General features: G+C 34.2%; 3 protein-coding genes and 1 pseudogene across 3 annotated transcripts; 2 read left to right on the top strand and 2 right to left on the bottom strand.

Annotated features, from left to right (window-relative positions):
- Positions 1 to 1,688: 1,688 nt before the first annotated feature.
- LOC106441055 lies at positions 1,689 to 4,530 on the bottom strand. Its single transcript, XM_048775686.1, has 10 exons — positions 4,332 to 4,530; positions 3,639 to 3,739; positions 3,369 to 3,537; positions 3,225 to 3,277; positions 3,067 to 3,130; positions 2,713 to 2,974; positions 2,565 to 2,631; positions 2,249 to 2,485; positions 2,088 to 2,147; positions 1,689 to 2,007 (listed from the first exon to the last, which is right to left on the bottom strand). Exons 2-10 carry the CDS (start codon positions 3,723 to 3,725, stop codon positions 1,855 to 1,857), a joined length of 1,152 nt encoding a protein of 383 aa, XP_048631643.1. The 5' UTR covers positions 3,726 to 3,739; positions 4,332 to 4,530; the 3' UTR covers positions 1,689 to 1,854.
- Positions 4,531 to 4,737: 207 nt separating this feature from the next.
- On the bottom strand, positions 4,738 to 6,588 carry LOC106441056 (translin-like). The gene is made up of 7 exons (XM_013882830.3): positions 6,204 to 6,588; positions 5,911 to 6,007; positions 5,710 to 5,825; positions 5,443 to 5,487; positions 5,325 to 5,350; positions 5,092 to 5,227; positions 4,738 to 5,006 (listed from the first exon to the last, which is right to left on the bottom strand). The coding sequence occupies exons 1-7, from the start codon at positions 6,562 to 6,564 to the stop codon at positions 4,900 to 4,902; spliced, it is 888 nt and encodes a 295-aa protein (XP_013738284.2). The 5' UTR covers positions 6,565 to 6,588; the 3' UTR covers positions 4,738 to 4,899.
- Positions 6,589 to 6,715: 127 nt separating this feature from the next.
- LOC106442823 lies at positions 6,716 to 9,083 on the top strand (annotated as a pseudogene).
- A 258-nt stretch (positions 9,084 to 9,341) lies between these two features.
- Positions 9,342 to 10,303, top strand: LOC106442821 (small polypeptide DEVIL 16-like). The gene has a single exon (XM_048775687.1). It carries the CDS (start codon positions 9,919 to 9,921, stop codon positions 10,078 to 10,080), a length of 162 nt encoding a protein of 53 aa, XP_048631644.1. The 5' UTR covers positions 9,342 to 9,918; the 3' UTR covers positions 10,081 to 10,303.
- The last annotated feature ends 1,739 nt before the right edge of the window (positions 10,304 to 12,042 follow it).

Here is a 12,042-nt window from a genome sequence, read left to right as displayed (position 1 = left end):
GATCATCTTAAAAAGTCCACCTTGTAATTTTAAATATATTTACAATAATTCACAACTCAACTTGTAACAACCTAAACTTGAACTTGACGATTCCAGCTATATCGGGTTTTCTGATCGGTCCAGATCGATTTCTTTTGGATTGAGATTATCTGGATCCTAGACATTTGGATCCAACTAGATATTTGAATTTTTTTGGTTCGGATCGGATTGGTTTCCTTCGAGACTGGGTCAATCTATGTATATAATTAAAATACTGGTAAAATACATATAATTTTAGGGTACGTTACGAATATGGTGTGATTTGTCTATTTAGAACTCAAAATACTTAACTTCCATCAAAATTTAGTTGAAATCTATCATATTATCTAATAACCAGAAATAAACTATTAATAATGAAATTAAATATTTTTAATTGAAATTAAATATTTGTAAACTCTAAATTAGACATTTAAATTTTGATACTTAAAAATATTGCAAAATAATAATGAAGATTGTAAACAAAAAGACACTACAACTAAATCATAAATTAAAAAATATAAATTATAATACATAGAGTTATCATTTTGGATATTTATGTTTGTATGAATCAGTTCTTATCCAGTCGGATCTATTAATGTCGGACTTTTCGAATTTGGATCTATTCGAATCAATTCTTTTTAGATCCATTTTTTGGTAGAAAAATTTTAGATTATAAATTTTTAGTTGGTTTAGATCAGATTAGATACTTTTAGATCAGTTTCAATTCGAATTTTTGGGTCTGGATCAAATGTCTTTAGCTAAAAATGGACCCATAATCATTACCAAAAAATTTCTGTCCGTGTTTAGGTTTCTAAAACTACTGTATACATATAGTACTTTACGTTAAGGATGCATACAATTAATGATACTACAGTATTTTTCTAACAAAAAATAAAATAAAATAATAATGATATTCTTTTTGTAGGGATGGGACATCACCACCAAACACATAAATAAATTAAAAATTAAACTAAAACCAGCATGCATAGTATCATACAATCTAACCCAATCATATTTCAAAACGAAAATTCCAAAAATATATTTATGTAAACTTATCTGAAACTCTGAACCAATAACATGGTAATTATGTAAACTTATATGCAAATAATTAAAACAAAATCCTATTTTAGCCAACATGCGTTCTTGTTTCCGATTTCTAAGAGTATTATTCTTCATCAAGACACTGATTACTGCAAGAAACCATGAATGTGAAGGACAGTGAATACAGAGGAAATGAACAAAATAATATGTTCCATACGTTAGAATTTAGAGGTTGGTCCTCTTGTGCTCGTAGGGAGATATCATGTCTTCAGCATTACTGCAGATGGGTTTTAGGATTAGGGAGATATGAAAGCACATCCAAGCTCCTATTAATTCAACAAAAAAAAAAGGAAAAATAGAAGTCAAAACGTTCATCTCTATCAGAGGCTTTGCTCTCGAAATGTTTCGTTTTTAAATAAGATCGTCCTTAGTATTTCTGCTGATGTGGTAGAAAGTGTGCCATGAATTTACCTTCGGTCATGATTGACATGAAAAATCATGATGTGAAAATTAAGATCGCTATGAGATTCTGATCTGAGATTCACCCTATCAGCTCGTTTTTTTTTATCCTGCTATGGTGTTTGACATCAATAAGAATTTGTTTCCGAGAGTTCCCATCTTCAAAATCTATCAAGAAGCTTTTTTCTAAAACTGGAGTACTCATTTTCGTTTTCATATATCAACATAGAAGATGCAAATAAAACTGATATCCTACAGACAACTTATAACTTTCCAGGACAGTTCAAATGATTTGGTTTCAATTTTAATCTACTAGACTTTCTCCATCAAGACTTATCAACTCCTCTTCTTTTTCTTCTTCCTTGAGTTTCTTGAGGAGCCATGAAAGTCACACAATGACTTGGAGTGGAGCGAAGCAAGTTCTCTTACACGATGCAGTATATCCTTAGGGATAGTGCGACCCGCTGACCACCGTCGTTTTTCTTCACCCTGAGTATTCACAAAACTGTGTTAAAACAGAGGATTTCTCAAAACATTAACCAAATGAAATATAAAAGAAAAAGACAAACCTCTTCATCCCCATTATGCTTGTTACTGCAACTTGCTTTCAGTAGATTACGCCATTTATCCTGCATAATGAGAAAAAGATAGCCGAGACACTCACTAATCACTACTATAAAAAAAGAAGAGATTGATTTTGATGAGGTGGATGGTGAAAAAAAAAAGATACTCTGATATCAACAGGCGTGCGGTGGGATGATGAATGAAAGAAGAGGTTCTTTATATCAGTCCATTTGCCAAGACCAAAGTGAGAGATACCATCAAGCAGCTTCACCACTTCATCTATAGTCCACATCCTGTGATGCTTTCTCCTGTCAGTTCGGATTTTGGATTTGATTGTTGTTACAGATATGTCATCTTCGCTCTCAGATGAAGTTATTGGATCATCAGATAACAATGTATCGTCCTGTAATAACATCAGGTTTTTAAAATTAGATTAACAAAATAATGTGAAAACACTCAGATAGTCTTAGAGAGATGCAAACCATAGGTTCTTTCCGAGGCCTGAAGTCATAAGACAAACAAGACTTTGTTTCACTGAAAGAATCTAATCTGCAACATTGCAAAAAGACAGCTTCACCAGTAAATCTGATGTACATGGGATTATAAGAATGGAACAAGACAAGATTTTACCTAGTACAACGGGTGTTGAGCAAGTTCTTGTTTCGACTCCTGCCTCGTCCAACCCAAGAGCCTAGTAAAGTGGATAGCGGTTTCCTGTCATCTTCTGGCTCATCTTTAACTTTTACACTGGATTCAGCATGTGGAACAGCTGTTTCTTTTGACCACTCGGAGAGTCCAATGCTTCCACTAGGAGAATAAGATTCTGAGCTGAAGTTCATAAGACCATAAGGTTCACCATCTAATTCAGATACTTCCTTCTTGACTTGTGTTTCTGCAAACAAGTTATCGAACAGACTGTAAAGTGTAAACCACGTCTTGCTCAGAGATGCACTAAGACGATAAAATAATGTTAAATTTTTTTACCTGGAAGGTGTGATGAGTAGATATGTTCCACTTCCTCAACTTCATCCAGAAACCCATCAAGAATCTACGAGATGAGTTATATAGCAATATAAGAAGTTCATTTTCATGAATGACAAAGAAAGAAACCATGTAACGGAGAGCATAAAGAGAACACATACTTCTGGTTTTAGACCTGCTTCCCCATCTTGCGTGCTCCAAGAATCTAGTGCACCTTAAAAGATAAAATGAAAGATAGCTCCGTCATTAACCAACCATAAGCCCAATTTACCGAAAAAAACTTATAAAAGCATTCAGCATATTACTTGAGGTACCAAAATCATCCGGGAGAAAGGAAAAGTCAAGTCCAAGTGAAAACTCATCCATCTTGGAGCTTGTTATGCCCATATTCTCCATACTAAGGCCTAAGAAACTGTCCACGGAGATATTGTCATGTCTAGGTTCCATACGCTTCGTGTCACTACTCATGTTGTCCTTCATTGAATGGCAAACATATCAAGAAAAGAAAGTTAAAAAAAAAAGGTCTAGAAGTCATAAGATAAGATACAAACGAAGAATAAAGAACATGTTCTCACAGTGTGACACTTGAATCCAGCAAAAGTTTCAGGAGAATAAGGTCTCGGGTCCATACCAAAAGGAGGCACTATTCCAGTCCAGTCCATGTTTGTTTCTTACACTACAATATTCACAAAGTACATACAGGTCACAATTAATTGAAAAGAACGCTACAATGTAGGTTCCCTATTAAACCAATCTAACATGACAAATCACAAAGCTAGAATTTTTCCTAATCCATATAATACTAAAATAGTGATAGTAAACTTTGAAAAAAAAAAAATAGTATACAAAATACACAACATGAATCATGTTCTCTCAAAAATATATATAAAAAAAAAACTTGACTTTTGCCTCTAGATTGAAAAATAAAAATAAGTAGATAATGATCAGACATTCCAATAGGCAAGATATCTGTCGGATTATCTTTTACGATAAACACAAAAAGAAAAAAAATCGAAACTTTGAGCAGCTACAAATTGTTTATTACAGTCATCAACAAATCGAATGCAATGGAAAAAAGAAAGAACAAAAAGATAATATTACATAGAAAGTGGGCCACAGAGACATACACTCTAGAATAGCCCACAATACTAGAAAAAATTTAACTGGAAAATAAAAATGGAAAAAAAATCTCAGCTTTCCTTAAACTCAACTCGTAATCAGATAAACATACATTGAGATCTATCACAAAGAGAATCTAAAATACATACCAGTTAAGTATAAATGTATAGGAGATCATTCAACAGAGAATCTTGAGAGAGACAAGGAGAGGAGAAGAGAGGAACACTAACGGAGATGATGAACTTGCGACTCTTGTGCTGGACGAGTGTTGTGCGGATTCCAAGAGCTCTATTTAATGAGTTTGAAATCCAAAAGTGACGTAAGTCGTCATATAACGTGCGTTTCAAGTCCGCAACGACGACAGATGTTCTTCATGAACGTTTTACTGTTTTATTATCCTCTCACTGTTACTCAGTTAACGGAAAAGTTTGCGGATTCCTTTTAACGTCGTTAAATGATGATGACTCCAATTCATTAGACGCCGACTTTAACCCCCGTTTTAATGAACATACAGATAAACATGGGCTACAAGGCCCACTGTTCACTAGTGTGTCGTTTTTAGAAAACTAAAAGGATCTGTCTATTCGTTGCCGTTTTGGTTTTCCAGAAACACAATCTGTGCCGTTTTGGTTTTACAGAAATAAACTCCTTGCCGTCACATCAAGATCTAAAGAAAGTCGCAACGAGAGTAAAAAGAGGAGCATATAGAGTGAAGACTTAGGATTGGGCTTGGACGTTAGGAGGAGGATCTCCACCAGAAATCAAACCTCTGATCTTTACATCATAGTATACTTCTTCCACTCTTCTTAGGTCATACTTCATACCTGTCAAAAACCATTATGTTCATCATCATCTAGCATTTAGCTCTATACATATATATATACACAATTTGGAAAGAGGTAGACTTACTGTCGAATTTCTTGCGAAGAAAATCGTTCCTGAGGTTGAGCATGCGGAAGGCTGCATGAAGATCCGTCAAGAAGTTCATCACCTTTCTCGGGCAGTCATAGTCTCCTGCTGTTACTCTATTCACCACGTACCTAGGCTGATCCAACATCATTTGCATAAATATTTTCCCTTTTTAAAAGGTTTTCCTAAACCAGCTGAGATGATGGTTAAGGGATAGAAACTAATGATCATACCAAATCGTTTGACATGAAGCAAATTCCTGCAAATTTTAACAAAGAAAAGCTTGAAGATCAGAATATATATTGGACTCTCCCAGCTAGACAATTTACAAGTTCTTTATAAGAAACATACCGGTCAGATAATCTTCTGTCTCCAGCCCAAACTCCAAACTGTTCACTGAAAAATAACAATGAAGTGGAATTAAAACAGAAAACAATGACAGATTATTTTACCAATACTTGTTTTGCTAATTTTCATCAAGAGAGAGACAAAACGTAATTTGAAAAGATTCCTCATCCAGATTTGCAGTAAACCAGCATCATCATCTTAATACAAACACCAGGTCACTGTGATATATTTGGAACCATGGAAAGAGTAAAATGAGATTCAGAGACATACACCCAAGTTTAGCTTCAGCTTCGGTATGCACAAGAAGAGTTCCAGTTTCTAGCCAGTGCATAAAAGCAAGCTGTGAGACCACTGCCTGCGTCTCACTCCTCCAGTCCCCATGGTACCTAATAAAATCACAAAACCTTCATCACTAACTAAAACCATTTCAAAAGACAAAACTCTACCACATGTAGCAGCTACTATATCCACCTATAGTACTGTCCAGGACACTTCTGAAGAATCTCAGCAAGCCGACCGTAAAACTTCTTCAAATCATCGATCTTTTCCTTAGCTTTCTCAATTATCTCTGCTCCACCAACAAAACGAGAAACGCCGTTAGTAACAACAACACAGCTTCAAAGTGAAAACATTTAAGCACAAAAGGTCAATGCGTGATTCAAAGATCCAATCTTTCCTCAAGAACAAGTACTCATCTCGTGTCTGGAGACAAACCCACAACAACAAGTGACTCCAAGATTCGTTCTTTCCTCAAGAACAAGTACCTGGAATGGGTCGAGATTGATGAACGAGAAGGAGGTTAGCTTGAATGAGCCTCGTGGCGGACTCAATCTCCATAACCACAGCGCGAATCTGCTCTCTCAAAGCTGCAGACTCTTCGAGCTGGACACGGAAGCTCTCGAACTGCTTCTCGAGAAGGTGAGACTCCGGTGGAGGGACCTGGTCGTCTCCTGCCGCCATAGGAATGTAGAGAGAGGAAGAGAAAGGAGTTGCTAAGAACCGACGGCGGAGAGGAGAGGAGCGACGAGGAGCAGCGAGAAGATGGAGAAGGGAAGAGGAGATGGGGTTAGGGTTTATCAGACGAGATGCTGTCAAGTGAACGCTTCGGTACGCTGTGTTCATCATTTTGTTGTGTTAACTTGCGCCGCTTCCTTTTTTTCTCTTCTTTATGAACCGAATTGAGGATAAACCGGCACAAATTAACCATTCCAAATCGCGAGAAAAATGAAACCGGTTTAACTTTTGGATATTTGGGGCTTAATGGGCTTTTTATTCTATGGGGGTTAGGCCTAATTATAAGCCCAATATGAGTAGGCAAAATTTGAACAAGGCTTTCCCTGATGCTAACTTCTTGATATTATCAGCATTTGATAAAGCTGGAGAAGGTAAAAACCAAACTAGAATCTCAAAACGGCTGTGAACCAACAATAAGCGAGTGGGCTGAAGCTATGGGACTAAGTGGTTCTGTCTTGAAATCTTAAATCCACCGTGGCAGAAGCAGCCGAGAAAAGCTGATTACAGCAAACTTACGTTTGGTAGTCCATATAGCTAAACAGTATCAGAACCGTGGACTCAACTTTCAGGACTTATTACAGGTTAGCTTCAACCAAACACATTGGTCTCGTCTTCTAAATAGAGTGATCTAACTTGAAAGCCACGCTTGTTTAGGAAGGAAGCATGGGGCTAATGAAGAGTGTAGAGAAGTTCAAACCGCAGTCCGGATGCAGATTCGCTACTTACGCCTACTGGTGGATAATCCATTAGAAAGTCTATATTTCAAAACTCCAGGACAATCCGTTTGCCGGTAAGTACATTCTTGCTAAGGAACTGATCAGATCTTTCTCAACTACTAGAGCAAGAAATGGTAAAATCTACCCATGTTAATACAGGAGAACGTGTACATGCTACTAGGCAAAGTATCAGAAGCCAGAAAAACGTGCGTCCAGGAAGGAAAACTACCGTCCTAGTAAAGAGCAACTCGCAAGCCACGTTGGGGTCTCAAAAGAGAAGCTGGATAAGCTTCTGTCCAATACAAGAACACCTCTTTCAATGCAACAGCCCATTTGGTCTGATCAGGACACCACTTTTCAGGTAAAACCCTTATAGAAGATGTTACTTTAACCCGAGTACCAACATGTTAAAAACAGTTTACTTCATTTATAGGAAGTAACACCACTTTTCAGGTAAAACCCTTATAGAAGATGTTACTTTAACCCGAGTACAACATGTTAAAAACAGTTTACTTCACTTATAGGAAGTAACACCAGACAGTGGGATTGACACACCGGCGATGAGCGTGGGGAAACAGATGACGAGGAACCATGTAAGGAATATTTTCAACGTACTGAGTCCAAAGGAGAGAAGGATCATCAAGCTGAGATTTGGGATTGGTGGTGGGAAACAGAGATCGTTGTCGGAGATAGGAGAGATTTATGGACGGTCTAAGGAGAGGGTAAGGCAGCTAGAGAGCAGGGCATTGTACAAGCTTAAGCAGAACATGAACATCCATGGACTCAGTGCTTATGCTGATTTTCTTGTCTAGCTCATGGAGACAATAGTTTTTTTCTTCTATTAATAACAATATGGTGTGTGTGTGTGTACAAAATAATATATACCTTTGATGATAATGTTTTCTTGGATAAGAGTTGTATCCAAGATCAAATTTCATGGTTACATTGATTTTTTAATAATTTTAAAAATTCAATGAATTGTGATAATGCTTGTTTAAATTATTTATATAAACTGGAGCTGCTTTATAATTTACTAACTCAATAGCATGTTTTGATTTGACTAAAAATGTACTATATTAATATCGAATTTATAAGAATGAATATATTTTCTTGTAGATCGTTATAAAGCTTTATAGAATACATTCAACGATATAATATCTTAAAATATTAGCGTCTAATTTAATTCATTACAAATATACTGGTGGTAGAGGAATGGGTATATATTTTCAACCATTTTGAGGTAGATATGCTATATATGTTTATATCCTATTGCAAGTTCTTTGAGTGATTTATAACTTTTGAATTGTCTTCTGACGCAACAATTTCACATGTTCATTCTACAGTAGAACACCCCCGCATTTATTATAATACAAACAAATAGAGATGAACGAACTTTAATTTTTTAGTGTTCGTATACATTTTCATGATGATATTAAATTTCCTCCGAAAGTCTTCTGAAACTTACGAGCTTTGAAATTTTCTGTTGGAACCCTGCTACTGCTAGTTTTATTATACTGTTTTTTTTCTTCTGAAAAATCACTACAAGTATATTTTGAAATGATAAAGTTGATCTCTACAAATTGGCTATTAGCATGTTTGAACAACGTTAAAAACAATAATGTTATATTCAATTTTGGATAGCCACATATATATTATTTTCTTTATAATAATTAGAGACTTGACATCCACAACCAAATTAATCTTTACAGAATATGGTTGATGATGCTGAAAGCAATAATCAACATAAATAGTATACTCTGAGCTTTTTTACATGTATATTTTGAAGGTGCAATTTAAATTTGATTAGTAAATTTTCAGGAAAAGCGTGTAAAGGTAATGTAGTACGAACCAAATAAATTGCAATGAAGACAACAGTTGTAACAGATGGTAGGGTTCGGCTTACACGGACGACCACTCACGTTCAGGTGCATGCCAATGCGGCAATTGCCTCAAACATTAATTAGCTCAATCTTGATTTTACATAGATGTCGACAAAAAAATATACATTAGATGTCGACCAAATTAAATAAATAAATAAACAAAATAAATTTCAACTCTGCATAGTGCTTGTTTCTTTCCCTTACGACATAACATAACAGTGTAACTCTTTTTCTCAACAGTGTTAGTGTTTTGTTGATCTTCATAGTCATACATGGTTTGCTTTGTATATAGTAAATCTATTTGATCAGTTTTTTTTTCCAGAAATACTTAAATGGGTTATTTTGATAAAAACTAAATACTCAAAACTGATTTTAAATTAACGTTCAAATTTTATATCAAAATGCTAATATCATATATATGTCAACTACTTTGAAGTTAGTGACATTATATTCAAATAATCATTTGAAAGCAACCTCAAAAAGAATGATAACTCATTCTATTTTTGTTTGATTTTAGTTTCCTTGGTTTATTCCTAACTAGTATAAAACAAAAAACATACAACAACTTAAAAGTCTCCAATATTTTGGAGTCAAAGGATGCAATTTAAAATAGTTTCTAATATCATGCAAACATAAACAAGTAAATACTCACCGCGTTTGGTTGGATTGGACACTTGGTAAAAAACATACTGTTGAGTTTTTGACAAAGATTGCCCCCTCCACTTGACAACTATATACTAAACTCTCCATATTTGTGTCTCTTCTACTAAATCAAAGCTCATAAGCAGAAACCTTCAAGCTCTTCCCTTTCCTGCACCTCTTTTTTGTTTTTTTAAGAGTTTTTGGCACTAGGAGAGAAGAAACAATCAATGGCACCAGAGGAGAATAGCACGTGCGAGCCTTGCAAAACGTTCGGGCAAAAGTGCAGTCATGTCGTGAAGAAACAAAGAACTAAGTTTTATATTCTACGCCGTTGTATCGCTATGTTAGTCTGCTGGCGTGACAACAACCACGACCGAAACGACTCTTGATTGCTTCTTTATGGATAAACTATTTTCCTTTTCTACTTAATTAGCATTTTACTCTCTTTTTTCTTTTTTTTTCGCTCAAAAGACATGTAATTTAGTAGTTTTTCTTGCACTTACTCATTGTGTCATTATCTGAATTCAAAATCCACATAATGTATGTCAAGTTCTTTTGGGTTATCTAGGGTTTTCATCTTCATAGTTTTAGAATAATATATACATATATCTATGTGCATACGTAATAGTTAGAGTAGTTCCTTTTTTGGTTGCAACTTCATCTTACTTTTTTTTTTGAAAAGGAGAGTAGTTTAGTGATACACCATTAAAGTAAAATTTCTTTATGTGTGTCAAAAGCAACTTCATCTTACTTTTTGTCATACTTGAAGGCCAGTATACAAAACAAGTCTGCATATATGACTAAGATTGAGAGGACCATATATAATTTCTTCATGTCAAACTTAAAGACATTAATATATTTCTAGATTATGTAACATTTTATAAAAAATTACGTAGCATCAACCGACTTTCGCTATGAGTATACATTTTCAAAAGAATATTGTAAGAAGGCAAAATCGAATCCATGAACACGCACTTGATTACGAGATACATCACAAACTGTAGCAATTTAATTATATTTTGTTAAATTAATTACAAGCAATTTATACATCACCAAATGTGCCAATTCATATGATATTTTGTTTAAAATTCATAATATGTATTGCAGAATTCAAATAAGAAGAAGGGTTTTTTACAAATTACAATTATATTGTAATTCAAGAATTATTTTGAGGGGTTTTTGTAAAATAATTGGACACAAATCGATGACGTATTTTCTGCCAAAGCAATCAGCGTGAAGCCCTAAAGTACCGGAAATAGATGAAACGTGGGGAAATTCTGGCCTTTCGTATATATATATTGTTTATTTTTGGTCTTTTTGCATATTCAAAATTTCCTTTTGTTAATTTAAAAACTAAGGATTAAATAATATGTTTCAATATTAAATCACTGAATGAGAATAAAAATAGAAGCTGTCTCATATTCTAAAGATAGAAAAATTCTCTGCTTCAGAATAAAACACATCAAAATCGTCATCAGGTTCGGAATCATCGTGCAGGTAGACTCCGTCTCTTCTGCAAGTGATAATCTTGTCCTTTCTCTATTCCCTAGCTAGATAGTCGCAAATGACTTTTCCTTTAACAAATCACTAGGTAATAACCCGCGCCTTGCGCGGGATGTGATTATTAGTTTCGTTATTTTTAATAAAAACACATTAAATCTGTTTAATCTGGATATTGGTTCAGTTTTAACTTATTTTTTGGTTTATTCTGTTAGAATGTTTGATTTTTTAGTTTTTTTTGGTAAAAACCAAAAACTATTATTATTTGTTTATTTTTATGTTATAAATTTTAGATAATCGTCATGTCGAATCAATAGTTTCATATTATAGTTTGTAAACGGATAATAGTTCAAGAAAAAGAAAATAAAATTATTAAGACTAATCATTTCACTACAATTTGGTCGGTAGTGAAAGAAGCATTAAGAAAAAATATATTTCAACTTCCAGAAAAAAAATAGATACTTCAGTAGTGGTAAACACTTATAAAGTGCTCACCTCAAGGTGCACATGTATGTGTATGTAAAAGTATATAAAAATAAATGACAAATATATAAAGATATTGTTAATTAATATTAATGACATTTTTGTTCTAAATAATACATGAAAGATAAAATTAAAATTAATTAAAAATTAAAAGGCCTTGACATTAGTGAATTTTTTTATATAAAAAACTCAACTGTATCCATAAATAGTTGTGGGCACAGATCGAATATCCGAGTATTTGGAGGCATTCATGTCGATTCAATCTTTAGCCACTTGGATAGTCGGTGACTATGATATTCGAAATGATTTAGAATTTTAAAGAATATCCGATTTGATCCGTAAATAAAATTTAAAAAATAACTGAAAAT

Source organism: Brassica napus, chromosome A3 (genome assembly GCF_020379485.1).
Source record: "Brassica napus cultivar Da-Ae chromosome A3, Da-Ae, whole genome shotgun sequence".
Classification (NCBI taxonomy): domain Eukaryota; kingdom Viridiplantae; phylum Streptophyta; class Magnoliopsida; order Brassicales; family Brassicaceae; genus Brassica; species Brassica napus.
Note: the sequence above shows the minus strand (reverse complement) of the source record. Positions and strands in the feature narration are given on the sequence as shown.

What these genes read in the sequence shown, in the direction of transcription:
- LOC106441055 (XM_048775686.1), bottom strand. Translation starts at nt 3,725, where the DNA reads ATGGACTGGACTGGAATAGTGCCTCCTTTTGGTATGGACCCGAGACCT. An exon ending in CTCAACACCCGTTGTACTAG is followed by an intron (nt 2,632 to 2,712) that starts GTAAAATCTTGT and finishes GCAATGTTGCAG; the next exon opens with ATTAGATTCTTTCAGTGAAA. An exon ending in GCACGCCTGTTGATATCAGA is followed by an intron (nt 2,148 to 2,248) that starts GTATCTTTTTTT and finishes CTCATTATGCAG; the next exon opens with GATAAATGGCGTAATCTACT.
- LOC106441056 (XM_013882830.3), bottom strand. Translation starts at nt 6,564, where the DNA reads ATGATGAACACAGCGTACCGAAGCGTTCACTTGACAGCATCTCGTCTG. An exon ending in TGTCCTGGACAGTACTATAG is followed by an intron (nt 5,826 to 5,910) that starts GTGGATATAGTA and finishes TGATTTTATTAG; the next exon opens with GTACCATGGGGACTGGAGGA. An exon ending in TCTTCGCAAGAAATTCGACA is followed by an intron (nt 5,007 to 5,091) that starts GTAAGTCTACCT and finishes GGTTTTTGACAG; the next exon opens with GTATGAAGTATGACCTAAGA.
- LOC106442821 (XM_048775687.1), top strand. Translation starts at nt 9,919, where the DNA reads ATGGCACCAGAGGAGAATAGCACGTGCGAGCCTTGCAAAACGTTCGGG.